Source organism: Macaca thibetana, chromosome 5, assembly GCF_024542745.1.
Source record: "Macaca thibetana thibetana isolate TM-01 chromosome 5, ASM2454274v1, whole genome shotgun sequence".
Lineage (NCBI taxonomy): Eukaryota > Metazoa > Chordata > Mammalia > Primates > Cercopithecidae > Macaca > Macaca thibetana.
In genome coordinates this window covers 166,061,323-166,076,267 of record NC_065582.1, presented here as the reverse complement: position 1 = coordinate 166,076,267, position 14,945 = coordinate 166,061,323, and the positions used below count along the sequence as shown (strand labels likewise).

Here is a 14,945-nt window from a genome sequence, read left to right as displayed (position 1 = left end):
TTCCCCTGTAGCTAGATGATCCTTGTGACTAAGTTCAAGCCCCTAATGTGAATAAAAGTGATGTCGAGACTCTTCACGTTATCTTTAAATGAAGAGTCACTTACCCCTGGACTATGACTACCTCACTTTCCCTCAGGATCTGAACATGACAGTGACCCGGTATACAGGATACAGATGGTAGTAAGGGATAGCAGGACAATGTGTTGGAAGGAACCTGGGTCCCTGAATGACGTCCTGCTGGAGCAGAGCTGCCACATCAGCCTGGACCAAACCAACTATGATTTGAAAGAGAAAGAAAATGGGAGCTTTCTTACAGGATTGTTGCAGATGAATCAATAAAGAAAATCTCGAATTCTTTAGAAAGACTTTTAATGAATTTTTATATTATTTAGAAGTTACTTTTACATAAGCTGTTTTTAAAAACTACCTACCTTTTTATGTTATGTCTTTAAGACATCAAAAATTATGCTAACTCTTGATTTTTGCAAAATCCCAGTGAGGGAATCATTATGAGAAAGATTATGTTAGCTTCTTGAGGAACTCAAGGGACAGAATAAAAGTAACTACAATAAAGGCACTATTTTCAGATTTGTTCTCTGACAACTCTTCATAGGGCTAAGAACAAATCTGTGTTTTCTAACTTTTTCTGGGCGGTAACTCTCAAATTTATATGTGTGAATATACGTATAACATTATCATTGTGATAAAATTTATAAAATGTTATCTAACAAATAAGTCATTAGACATCCAGTGCTTAGCATGCACCCAAATTCAACTATATTCCGATTTGAATACAGCATATATATCTACAGAGATATAGATCTATAGCTATAGTCATACATAATTTTTCAAAAAGCAAATATCTATAGATATCTATCTTTATATAAGAATATATCTATACATAGAGATATAAGAATATATTAGATTCCCCTATCATTAGATTTTTCAAAAAGCAAATAGATATCTATATTGTATACAATGTATATATCTATATTGGATAAAGATATATAGCTATATAATTTTTCAAAAAGCAAAGTTATATACATATATGTACGTAACGTGAATCAAAGTTTGAAAGTGGGGAAAATAAACTTTAAGAAAGAACTTCTAGATTATAACACAATTCGGAGTACTGGCATGATAACAGTGGTCCTAATAGTGTTAATGATAATAGCGATAACAATAATAGCAGCTACATTTTGAGTGTTGTCATAAGAGAGGGTCCGTGCTTTTTGCTTTACATTCATTGTCTTTGCAAAGCATCTGTGAGATGTTATTCTTCAATTTTGCAGGTGACATATGAAACCCAGGGAGTATCTTGCCCAAGGGTAACCAGAACTGGAATCTAATTACATTCTAAATTTTACCTCGACATATGTCCATTTTTGCACAGAAACGAGTTAACATAACAGGTGTGGTGTGAGATCACTGTCCTTAGAAAGGCCTGCTTGCAAGGCTGGCCACTTGGATTTTGGGAGAGTGTCTACCATTCTTTGAATTCAATGGCTCACTGTGCTTAAACTGTTTATGCAAACAATATGGTTTATGTTGAACATCTGCTTTGCTTCTTGGAGTCTGGAATTTAGGTACCTGCTAAGTACTGGAGGTCTAATGGCTTCCTTGCTAGATAACATTTTATAAATGCTATCATAGTGATTCATTGCTGGGGGAATTAAGCATTTTCTGTGAGACTTCACTCAGAAAGAATTCTTGGAAGCTTGCCTCAGGTTTCCTCCAAACATTATCCCATGTGCCTTTTCCCTTTGCAGATTTTGCTTTGCATTCTTTTGTTGTAATAAATCATAACTGTGTGATTGTATATTGAGTCTTGTACATCCTCTAGCAAATCATCAAAATGGGAGATAATCTTGGGAGCCCCTAACATATCTATCTTTCATGTCATTCTCTCATTTGGAGAAAATAAAATTTTATTTTCTACCTGAGTACATAGGAAGACTGTGTTTCTCAGCCTGTCTTGAAGTCAAGTTGGACCATATTACTGATCTCTGATGGGTGGAATGTCCGTTAGTCCAAGATAGGCCCACCAAATGCCCCACACCATCTTCCTGCTCTCAACTGAGGACCAGATGCAGATGACCCAGTGGAGGAAGCCGACAGCACAGGCAATAGTGGAACCACGAGATGGAAGAAGTATCCTCAATAAATGAGTTGAACAGAAACCCCATCCTGTCCCCAACTGAATCACACAGGATTAGGAAATGAAAGAGAAACAAACATTTGTTGTCTTAAACCACTGAGATACTGGAGCTGTGTGTTGCAGTATTGATCCTATTCTGTTTAATACATACGGTGATGTGCTGGATACTAACACCCCCATCTCCTTCTTCTCAACTTTGAAATATGTTGCAAGAGTGAAAGGGATTTTTAAGACATAGAAATCCCATTACTCATTTGATAGAATAGTATCTGATGGGCAAACACAGGACATGAACAATCTACCAGATGGAGAGTCTTGCAATGGAATCAAAGGAAGTTCTTTGTTATCATTTGAGATTGCTCTTAACATTTTTGAGTAGTACTTGATAAAACACATAGAAGGTTTTAAACTACTGTGTGTAGTTCTTATACTACAGGAACCATGCTCTTTTGCTCCCCCTATTATTAGATTATTTTTCAAAAAAAGCAAATTAAAAGCACTTCAATTTTACTCAGTAGACGTGGAAGGAACTAAAAATAAGAAAGTGAGAGAATATAAAAATTTTACTGGGCTGGCCTCCAATCTTTTTGTTTGGGGTCATTCATTTGTTCACATATATTTATTGATTACCTGTCATATACAAGACACAGTCTGAAGGGCTGAGAATTTTGTAGTAAAGAAGGTGCAGTGCCTGTTGTCAGGAAGCTTAAAAAATAGGAGAGGAATCAACAAGCGAAGAGGAAACCCAAAATAAGCACAATGATGGGAGCACACAGCAGAGTCTCCAAACCTACTTAAGGAGATATCAGAGAAAGCTTTTCCACAGATAAGTCTTTCAACCCCAAAACTCTCACGATAGCCCTGAGTCCTCCTCAATTTCCTTCACCTTTTGATCCAAACCATCACGACATCCACTCACCTCAACCTCCACCATATATCCAAGCCCATCATTTCTCTCCTTCTCTACTTGCTACTATCCTGGTCTAAGCCACATCTCCTTTCTATCTTAATCTCTTGGACCAGCTTTCTAGAGGGTCTCCAATTTTACTTTGACGTCCTACACACTCCATTTTGCTTAGAGTAGCGTTCCAGGGCCATCTTAAAAAGAAAAAAAAAAAAAAATCAATGCTTTATTTGTATCTGAACTTTTAAAAACTGGTAGTTCCCCACTATCCTTAAAATAAAATACAAACGATGTTCCAGGTTTCAGTCACTCTTGCTCACTCTTGCCTCAGAGTTTTGGGCTGCTCTTTGTGCCTAGAATGTACTTTTTCTACCTTCTCATGGCTGTGCCCTTCTTGACATTGTAAATACAATGCAATGCCACTTCTCTTTCTCTAGCCGCCCCACCGAAAGAAGCTTCCTGCTCTGCTTCTTTGTAACAAATGTTATCCTCCTTCTACCACAACTAGATATTTTCTTATTTAACTATGGGTTTGCTTTTTGCCCCTCTTTTCTATCTTCACTATCTTCACCCAATGGAATATAAACTCTCAAGAAAAATTACCTGTCTTTTTTTGCCAGTATATCCTAAATACCTTTCACAGTGATGAGCGTGAACTCAGCACTCAGAGAATAAATAATGAAAAAATATATTGAAAGGAAGTCTAAGTATAGATGTGGAGAAGGTGTGGGCATTGTCCTGATGAAGAAGGGAGTTGTGGGAAGCAACATTTCTCGCAGGAGAAAAAGTCCAGGTCAAGGCCCTTCAGAGGGGTGCACTTCAGCTGCAGGCAGTTCCTTCTGGCTGGAGCAGAGTAATAGGGAAGAGCGAGGGGTGAGATGGGAAAAGTCAGCAGAAGCTGGTTGGTCAAGGTCTGGCTGATCATGGACTAGTTGAGTCATTGCAGTATAGACAGCATCTAACCCAATATCTGACTTATAGTAGATGTTCAAGAAATATTTGTTGGGTGAGCGTGTAAGACAATTAAGTCTCTCTTCTAATAGCAAAAAAAAAAAAAAAAAAAAAGCAGCAGCCAGCAATTGGTTTTACATAGGAACTGACTGGTTTCTATTTGTTCTTTAGAAACACCTTTTCAGTTGCACAGTGGAGAATGGTTCAGGGGAAGACAGGACTGTCGGCAAGGAGTCTGGGCCATTGCAGACATGCAGATGAGAGGTGACGGTGACAGTGACAGCAGCGTGTGAGAGGCAGGGCAGTGGAGAGAAGGAAAGGCAGAGGCAGATGTGAGAGATACTGAGTTTGGAGATTAATTAGAAACAGGAGGTTCTGAGGGAGGAGCCCAGAAAGACAACTGGATTTACCCTTTTATTTATTTATTTATTTTGAGACAGGGTCTCACTTTGTCGCCCAGGTTGGAGTGCAGAGGCACAATCTTGGCTCACTGCAACCTCCACCTCCCAGGTTCAAGGGATTCTTGTGCCTCAACCTCTTGAGTAGCTGGGATTTCAGGTGCACACCACCATGCCTGGCTAATCTTTGTATTTTTAGTAGAGAGGGGATTTCGCCATGTTGGTCAAGCTGGTCTTCAACTTCAGGCCTAAAGTGATTCACTCCCCTAGGTTTCCCAAAGTGCTGGGATTTCAGGCGTGAGCCACCATGGGCAGCCTGGATTTCTAAGTGACTGCATAAATGAAGGTAACATTTTTGTCAAAATAATCTCTCCACACAGATGTATGCACATAAAATACACCTATGAAAATAAAGGAGAAAACTAACAGCCTTCTTTCAAATTTTAAACTTATAAAATGTCATGCTAAACATTTTAAATCATACAGAGGATTAGAAGTTGAAATATCAAACTGTCCTAGGTACAGTAAACTTCTCATCCCACCTTACTAGAAGTTTACTGTACCTAGGACACTTTGATATTTCAATTTCTAATCCTCTGTATGATTTAAAATGTTTAGCATGACATTTTACGAGTTTAAAATTTGAAAGAAGGTTGTACACAGTGGCTCACGCTTGTAATCCCAGCACTTTGGGAGGCGGAGGCAGGCGGATCACCTGAGGTCAGGGGTTCGAGACCAGCCTGGCCAACATGGTGAAATCCCGTCCCTACCCAAAGTAGAAAAATTAGCTGGGCGTGGTAGTGCATGCCTGTAATCCCAGCTACTCAGGAGGCTGAGGCAGAAGAATCGCTTGAACCCAGGAGGTGGAGGTTACAGTGAGCCGAGATCGCGCCACTGCACTCCAGCCTGGGCGACAAAGTGAGACTCCATCTCAAACAAAACAAAACAAAACAAAAAAATAGAAAGAAACAAATAAATCAAGAAGCATCTAAATGCCACAGAATGTATTAGATTGGTGAGAAAGTAATTGCGATTTTTGCCATTGAAAGTAATGGCAAAAAAACACAATTTCTTTCGCACCAACATAATGTATAACACAAACTAATGCTTAATGTATTTCAAGATGACATTACTTAGTCATTATGAATTCTTAATTACATTGTGAAGTTTAGTTCGTTTTGTACGTAGAAGAATAAGGAAAGACGGAAGGGCTCTGTTATCTTTTAAAGATATTAAGTAAAACATTTATCATTTATCTTCTTACCTACATGGATATTAATATCCTAAATTTTGAAAGGATAGTTTCATGTCCAGAGAATCTAAGCCATTGTTCAAGCTCAGAAATGGCAGTGGTACGGTTTGAACCCCGGACAGCGCTTGCACTATGTCAGTCTTTGGAAGTCAAAAGGGAAGTCGTGTTAACTGCTTAGGCTTATAGACAATCATCCCTTCAGAAAGCCCTTCTTGTTGGAAATCTGACAGACCTGCTAAGGCAAAGGGAATAGCATTTTAACTCTGTTCTTACCTTAATTCTAAAGTACATGAATAACGCTTTGCACTTAAGAAAGGCCTTTTATCTGAGTCTTTCAAACGCTGAACAAAACCAATTATTACCCACTCTCCTTCCTGGTTGAAAGAGAAGATTTTAATCCCTAATTTGCTGACAGAGAGACAGAAGCCGGCAGGAATGAAGTGATTTACTGAGGGTCACAGAGTCTATGAAAGCGTTCAAGAATAACCCTGAGGGCTTGTGACAAAAGAGCAATTGCCTTATGCAGTTAGCAGTGAATTCCTCTGTTCTAATCACTGCATCTTATTGTTTCTCATGCAAAGTTTAGGGGAACTAAACTTCTCCTCTCTCCTTTCTCACCATAAATGGGACTTAGTGCTTTTTATGTAAATGTACTTTGTCAAAAACGTAGATCCCTATAATTTTATCCTCCACTTGTTTCACTTACTACAGAAGTTCCCAAACACTTCGAATGGGGTAGAAAAGCCCCATCAAAGAATTCAGATGACCTGCTGGTTCCTTTGGCTACATCATCAAAACTCTTGCAGAAATGGAAAAAAAAAAAAAAAAAAAAAAAGTATGGTTCTGTTCTTGATGAAATGCCCAAGGAGGGTGTCTGGATAACAAGCCAAACACTGAGAGTGGGGATTAAGTGCGTTTGAGGTGTGACTGAAAACACGTTCAGCTGCTTTGCTCTACGGGGATCGCTGCCTCCTCACAAGCTCCACTGTGATGGATACACCGTATGTGACCCCCAGTGAGTCACACCTTTTCGACTCTCCTCATCTTGAGTGCTGAGATATGCAGAGCGTGAGGTCCCCTGAGCAGACTGTGCCATGGTCAAGCCTTCATGACCCCTGTGACCCACACGTACATGTCCAGAAGGTCTCCTGGAGCCAGTAAGTCTGGGACAACAGGAAAACCACAAAAGAAGAAAAACGGCTAGTACCTGTCTTAGCTGATTAGGCAACCTTGCAACATTCTACCCGTATAGCATGCTCTACCCTAACTGATCAATCAACCTCGTGACACTGTGCTCTATGACCCCTCCCACCTTGTGATAATGTATCTTGCAACCTTCTTCCCCCGCCCATAATAAATGGCCCCTAACTGTAACTTTCCACTGCTTACCCTAACCTATGAAATTAGCTCCAATCCCACCACCCTCCACCCTCCCAAAAAGGGCTGACTCCCTTTTTGGACCCAGCCCACTCATACCTGGGTGACTCAACAGCCTTGTTGCTCACACTTTGCCTGTTCAGATTGTCTCTTCAATTAGGTGCGTGCATAACACAGAGTTGATGGGATGAGATGCCACACCCATGATTGTACTACCCATTATAGGACTAGAGAGACTCTACATTGCTGGCTTTGAAGATGCCAGCTTCCATATTACAAGGGAGCCTGCAAGAGGGCCAGGTGGAAACGGACTGCAGGTAGCCTCTAGGGGCTGTGTGGCCCCACATTGACAGCCAGCAAGGGGAATCTCATATGTGCAACCACAAAGAATTGAATTCTGCCAACAACCGCAGGAGCTTAGAAAAGGATCCACGATCCAGAAAGAAATGCAGCCCAATCATGATTCTAATGGTGGCCTCATGAAACTCCAACCAGAGCACTTAGCTAAGTCATTTCTGAACTCCTGATCCTTGGAACAGTATGTTATGAATGAATGCTTTCTAAATCCATTACTAAATGGATTTAGAAATCCATTTAGTATTTGGCAAATAGTTACCTGCCAATAGAAAATGAATATAAACATCCTTCTATTTTAGATAAAAAAGATAGATAGTAACATAACATTTTATGTCAAAAGGACATTAGCAGGTATTAAAGTGATGCCTCAATGATATAGTTGATTCTAAGGGATCATTTTACCTATTATAATCCAGAGCAAAGAAAAAAAAGGAAGCGGGGAAAGACTCCATAGAAGAAGGAACCAGGTGTCTGAAGCATAGAGGTCTAACTCTTTGCAACTCATCCTGTGCCTTAAAAATGGGAAGAATAGGCTATATATTATTAATTAATGACAGAAAATGCCAAAGCGGCATTGGCATCACTATATTAAAACTTAATGCCCCAGTATATCATTTATAACCACCTAAAATTGAACTGAAGCTATAACTGGTTTTGAAAGAGTGCAGCAAAGCAAGATTATGAAACAAGTATATTGATATTTGTGTGACCTTTTGACCATTTGTTCTCAAATATGGCTTTCTGTTCACTGTCTGTTACAATGTAAAATATTCTTAATAAATTAAGGACTTCAAATTAAAAGAAAGAAAAATTCCTAAGCATCATTCAAGAGTTAACTGAATAAAAATCCTCAAAAATAAGACCTGTTACCTCTCTCCAACCCCTACACACACACATACGCCCACACACAACACACATGCACTTCACATACACACCAAAGACTTCATGAAGTTCCAATGTAGCTAGCCTAGTCATTGGTATTTGCCATGATAGAGCTCATCACTAACAGGTCACTTCTTTTTGTGCTAGAAGCACCTTGTATATGTTATATATCTAGTTCAGTGGTTCTCAATCTTGCCTGCACAACATAATTACTTGAAGAGCTTTATAATTCCTAATGCTGAAGCTTTTTCCTAGAGCAATTACATCAGAATCACCAAGCATAGTAGCCACTATTTTTAATTTGTAAAGCTCCCCAGATGGTTGCAACATGCATTTAAGTTTGAGACTGCTGATCTGTAGATAATAGTTTGCATTTTCTGCATCCTTCCTAATACATAATTATGTAGTCCAAAACCCAAACACTGCCTGGGAGGTATGTAGGCCAACCATGACTGTCCCACTTTGACGGATCATACAGCTGAGGTTGACCATTTGGGACCACACTACAATAACTCCTTTTTATTGAACTTCATGTTTATTGTATTTCTTTCTTTAAAAAAGTGCAATCTAGTTATCATTATCCCAGTTTATAGACAAAGACACATGGTCTCCTGAGTTAGAGGGAACTGCCCAAATGAGTAACATGACCTGAGGCTGAGTGACACCAAAGCTTATGATGCCTGCACAAAACAAATGATTCTCAAAGTGTGGTCTCTGGACCAGTAGCATCAGCATCACCTGGGAACTTGTAAAAAAAAAAAAAAAAAAAAAAAAAAAAAAAAAAAAAAAAAAAAAAAAAAAAAGCAAATTCTGTGACCCAATCCCAGCCCTACTAAGTCATAATCTTCCAAGATGGGGCCCAGGAATCTGTGTCTTGACAAGCCCTTCAGGTGATTCTGAGGCTCATTATAGGTAGACAGTGTACTATATTCTTCTGTCTCTATCAGCTGCTCACCTTTGGACACTCAGCATCTGGCAAGAGACCTAAAAATGTGTGGGAGCCTCAGTGAGTAAGATGGGGTGAGGGAGGAGATTTTTCTCTCGCTATCTTCCCTTCCTCTCATTTCCAATTTACATTAACAATCTATGTTGAAAATGTGAGGGGATGTATCAGAGATACCATATGGGAAAAAATTTGGTGGAGTTATGCTGGTCATATTTACTTGCAGGGGTGCCTGGCTATGTTGAGCTACTTTCACACAAGTGTGACCATTTTAATATGTTGACGAATGGTTTATCCTTTGAATCAAAGTATGGAGAGTTTTCAAAGTTTCATTAAAAATGAGTATCCCAACTGTTTCCAGGGAAATGAGTTTGTGATCTTAAGGGCTTTGGGGTAATTGGTATTCAGGGAACCAAGGCAGTTGGTTTCCTTTCTCGGATGGAAGCTGCTTCAGTTTACTACCATGCTATAAAACCCAAGTGCCGCTGACCTGCTTAGTGTATTTCTGCTATGCTTAGGGTTCATTTATTAGAACTGTACATTTGACTAGGGGGAAATCAAAATTAAAAGGCCACTCGTGTTTGATTTATCACTGATGTCTATTAATATTTTCTGAGCAAACTGCAAAGTCCTTTCTTTTAAAGAACTATATAAAATAGGCTTTTGGCATATTCAGGTCTGATGGAAATTTGTCTCATGGGGTGGCGTGAGATGGGAGAAAGAGAAAGCAATAAAGATAGAGAAGAGAAAAAAAATAGAGAAAGAGGAGAATGGGGAAGAGCTGAAAGGAGACAATAATTCACAAGGGGAAGAGACAGAAGAGGTAAACTAAAAAAAAAGGAGAGAAAGAAAGGAGGAGTGAAGAAATAAGAGGTAGAGTCAGAAGGATTAAAAAAGGGGAAAGGAAAGAGTTTGGGAAAAGCGGGGAAGGAGAGAAAAGGAAGAAGAGAAGGACATATGGGCAACAAAAGATAAAATAAAGCAATGAATGCAGACTTTGGAGCCTAGCAATTTATTGTGAAGTGGCACTTGTATTAGACATGCTGCAGAGATGCTGGCTCCAAAGGTTAATAATGGCAGTAATCATGATTCCAATTTATAGCAAATGCAATGAAAGGCAGCCAGACCCCAAACAGAGAAACCCTACGGGATGGCAGTGGAATAATAACATAGCAGCAGTCGAGGAATACAGGGATGCTGGGAGATTGGATTCAGTTCTCCTGTGTTCGACAACTATTTTGTATCTGGTGTACGATCCAATGTTAAAAAGAAAAAAAAAGTATACTTATTACTAGATGTCTGAATCAGAGCAAAGAAGTTTAGGTGTTTACATGAACACATTTGAAGTTTTATTCTGTGATTTGCCTCCTCTGAGCACTGACTTTTGGTCCAGATTGGTCTTTTACACCTCCTTTCCTTTCTGTCCTTGCTGCTCATTGTTTCTCTACTGCCAGTGGTCAGTACCGCTGTTTCATTGCAAATGCCTGCTGTCTCTGAAGCAGAGCCGTTATAGAATAGGCATAACTACTCATCCTCTTTCCTAGTTGTCAAAGCCCTTTTCTCTTTACGCAGGTTTATTTATATGTATTGTCTTGATAGATTACCCATCAAGATTCCTTTTAATCAGCGGTTTGTGTGTGTGATGAGCACTCATCTCCATTATAATCTCCTCTGCCCCCATCTATTGCCACAAAGTCCTAGCTCTTTGCAGATCATTAAGTTTTGGAGGAGAAACAAACTTACTCTGCATAATAGAGGGAGAAAAACTTAGAAAGCCCAGGGCAAGGAGAAGGGGGTGAGGAGCAGAAATGGGAGAAAGACAGACCCCATTCATTCAGACAGATGGTGGAAACTTGTGTGCAGTGTGCATGTGGAAACCCTATAAAAATATTCTGCAGTGTCAACTACAGGTATGAATTCTCTGAGTAAATTGTTGTTGTGGATCCCAAAGAAGAGGCAGAGATTCTTATCTGGTCTGCATAAGGTTGGACAAAGGCAGCAGTTGTAGGGGGGACAGATGTGAAGAGGATGGAATTAGAAGAAATCCTTGGACATCACAGACTTCTACATGCCATGGAACTGGGGATCTTAGGGGATGGGTTTCAAAAGGGATCAAAGCAATTTAATTTGGATTTCCAGGGGTGCCTATAGCTACGTTGGTTTCCATATGTATAAGAACAAACTATATGTTGGGGGGTGTATGCTATTTGATACATAAACATTTGATGCCTTTAAGGATGACCTGTTTTCAAATAGATTCATGACAACAAGTTTTCTCTCCCTGTTCAGACCATAAGCTCCATAAGGATAGAAGTGTATCTTCTCTGACTTTTGAATAACCTGCAGCATCTAGTTTAACCCTTAGCACATACGAAGTGTTTAGTAAGAGACTGTGTCTCATAGACTGCCTGGATCCACTCACTTTCTGTCACCCCATCCTCTGGGGTTTTTCCGGGCTCTCATTCCCTTTTGGAGATGATTCACCCAGGAGGGAGGGGCATCTGCACACCTGGATTGCAGAGAACCAGGTACAGTGACGACCTACAGATACTTCTGGTTTACAGACATTGGCAACATGGTTTTTTCAACTATGAAAGTTACAGTAATTATCCTCCAATGCCAGGAATGGAATCCCTTGATAGACCTCAATCTATATTCAAGACTCAAGTCAAGCACTAGCCTGTATTTAAAAACTAAAGAAACAATGGAGGTTTATTGAAATTATGTCATTATAGTTGACAAAGAGAAAATATTTCAACCAAGAACTGAATTGAATAAACCTTTCTCAGAAACTCTCTTTGTTTAATGGGCAATTACAGTGTACCAGCATGGGTGTGCCACAGAGAATCAAAGTCCACAGATACTGATTATATTCCTATCTAGGAAGGATCAGTATGAAATACACATATGATGGGGCTCTCACAGAATGGGATATTTTCCCCCTTTTTCTCTCATGTCTCAATATTCCTCTGGGAACTGTGTGAAAGTAAAATCAAAAAGAAAGTTCTTACGTTCTTAAATCCTCTGTAAAGGATCTGAAGCTCTTTCTTGGTAAATTTGCTCTGGGCTTCCAGAAGCTCAAGGGCCTCAGGCCGATGCCTGACAGTGGCCATCTCCAGTTCATCTTCCACGCTGTCTGTGGAAGAAAACAAGAAAGAGTCTTAGGACCAGCCACTGCTCACTGAGGCTTACACATAGCAACACAGGAAAACAGAAGAACATGTCTGCTAATGTCTGTGATTGTCCACAGAGGAAGGACCCTCAAAATGCCAATAAGGCCTTTACATGTCCCAGTTTAAGCGCATTAAGCTAAAACACTTGGACATGATTTTTTTTTTGCATATTCTTGTCATTAATGTAGATATTACAACTCTAGCATTTTTTTTTAAGATAACAAAAAAGAGCACAGGAATTTATTTCAGATAATCAGTGCATTATATGATTACTTCAAATAAAAAGTTTAAGTAGTAATATATATTACTCTATATCTAACAGTGTAGTAACATATATTTCTTTATTTTTTCCAACATTTAAGTTCAGAGGTACATGTTCAGGATGTGCAGGTTTCTTACATAGGAAAACGTGTGCCACAGTGGTTTGTTGCACAGATCATCCCATCGCCCAAGTATGAAACCCAGCATCTATTAGCTATTCTTCCTGATCCACTCCCTCCCCCAACAGGTGCCCAGTGTGTGTTGTTCCCCAGCAGTGTGTCCATGTGTTCTCATCAATCAGCTCCCACTTACAAGTGAGAACATGCAGTGTTTGGTTTTCTGTTCCTGCATTAGTTTGCTGTAGATAATGGCTTCCAACTCCATCTATGTGCCTGCAAATAAAATGATCTCTCTCCTTTTTATGGCTGCATAGTATTCCATGGTGTATATGTACCACATTTTCTTTTTCCAATCTATCATTTGTGAGCATTTAGGTTGATTCTGTGACTTTCCTATTGTGAATAGTGCTGCAACGAACATATGCATGCATGTATCTTTATAATAGAATGAATTGTATTCCTTTGGGTATATACCCTGTAATGGGATTGCTGGGACAAATGGTATTTCTGCCTCTAGGTCTTTGAGGAATCACTGCACTATCTTCCACAATGGTTGAACTAATTCACACTCCCACCAACAGTGTAAAAGTTTCCCTTTTTCTCTACAACCTCACCAGCATCTCTAGCATTTTTAAGGTACAGTTAGAAAAACATAAAAGATCACCAATAGTCCAACCTGGAATTTGTTTCTATATAACAACCACTAGTTATAAACAATGGAATTGTCATTTAATAATAATCAGTTTTGTGCCCTATGTATAATGCAACTACAAGATAGACTCTGCTAATGTTCTCTAAGGATTCCATTGAAATCAGATATTTTGCACAGCTACTTGGGAGGCTGAGGTCGGGGGATTGCTTGAGCCCAGGAGGCTGAGGCTGCAGTGAGCAGTGATGGCACCACTGCAGTCCAGTCTGGGTGACAGGATGAGACCATGTCTCAAACAAAGAAACAAAAATAGAACCTTAGACTGTCAGAATTGAAGGACAACTGAAGAAAGATACAAGGAGACAGAGAAAGAAGGAAACCTCCCTAATTCATTCTATGAAGCCAGCATCACCCTAATAATAAAACCAGCAAATGACATAACCAAAAGAGAACACTACACACTACAGACTGATATTCTTGATGAACATATACGTTAAAATCCTTAACAAAATACTAGCTAGCCAAATCCAACAACATATCAAAAAGATAATTCACCATGATCAAGTAGGTTTCATACCAGGAATGCAGGGATGGTTTAACATACGCAAGTCAATAAATTTGATATACCACATAAACAGAATCAAAAACAAAAATCACATGATCATCTCAGTAGATGCTGAAAACCATTCAACAAAATCCAACATTTCTTTATGATTAAAACTCAGCAAAATTGGCATAGAAGGCACATACCTTAATGTAATAAAAGCCATCTATGACACACCCACAGCCAACATAATATTGAATGGGGAAAAGTTGAAAGCATTCCCTCTGAGAATGGGAACAAGACAAGGATGCCCACTCTTACCACTCCTCTTCAACGTAGTATTGGAAGTCCTAGCCAGAGCAATCAGACAAGAGAAAGAAAGGGCATCCGAATTGGTAAAGAGGAAGTCAAACTCTCGTTGTTTGTTGATTACATGATTGTTTACCTTGAAAACCCTAAGGACTTCTCCAGAAAGCTCCTAGAACTGATAAAAGACTTCAGCGAAGTTTCTGGATAGAAGATTAATGTACAAAAATCAGTAGCTCTTCTAAACACTAACAGTGGCCAAACAGAGAATCAAATCAAGAACTCAACCCCTTTACAATAGCTGCAAAAATATAAAATACTTAGGAATATACCTAACAAAGGAGTCAAAAGACCTCTACAAGGAAAACTACAAAACACTGTCGAAAAAAATCATAAATGACACAAACAAATGGAAACACATCCCATGCTCATGGATGGGTAGAATAAATATTGTGAAAATGACCATACTGCCAAAAGCAATCTACAAATTCAACGTAATCCCCATCAGAATACCACCATTATTCTTCCCAGCATTAGAAAAAACAATTCTAAAATTCATGTGGAACCAAAAAAGAGCCTGCATAGCTTCATAGCCAAAGCAAGACAAAGCAAAAAGAACAAATCTGGAGGCCTCATACTACCTGATTTCAAACTATACTATAAAGCCATAG

At 39.3% G+C, this 14,945-nt stretch overlaps 1 protein-coding gene across 10 annotated transcripts in view; it reads right to left on the bottom strand.

The window, feature by feature from the left end:
* KCNIP4 (potassium voltage-gated channel interacting protein 4) overlaps positions 1-14,945 on the bottom strand; it is a 1,211,383-nt gene that overhangs the window by 109,740 nt on the left and 1,086,698 nt on the right. For 8 of the 10 annotated variants that reach the window (XM_050791125.1, XM_050791126.1, XM_050791122.1 and 5 more), the window contains exon 2: positions 12,234-12,358. In XM_050791125.1, coding sequence (XP_050647082.1) covers positions 12,234-12,358 — 125 coding nt within the window. The remainder of the gene's footprint in view (positions 1-12,233; positions 12,359-14,945) is intronic. The other 2 variants (XM_050791118.1, XM_050791117.1) reach the window with 1 other exon arrangement.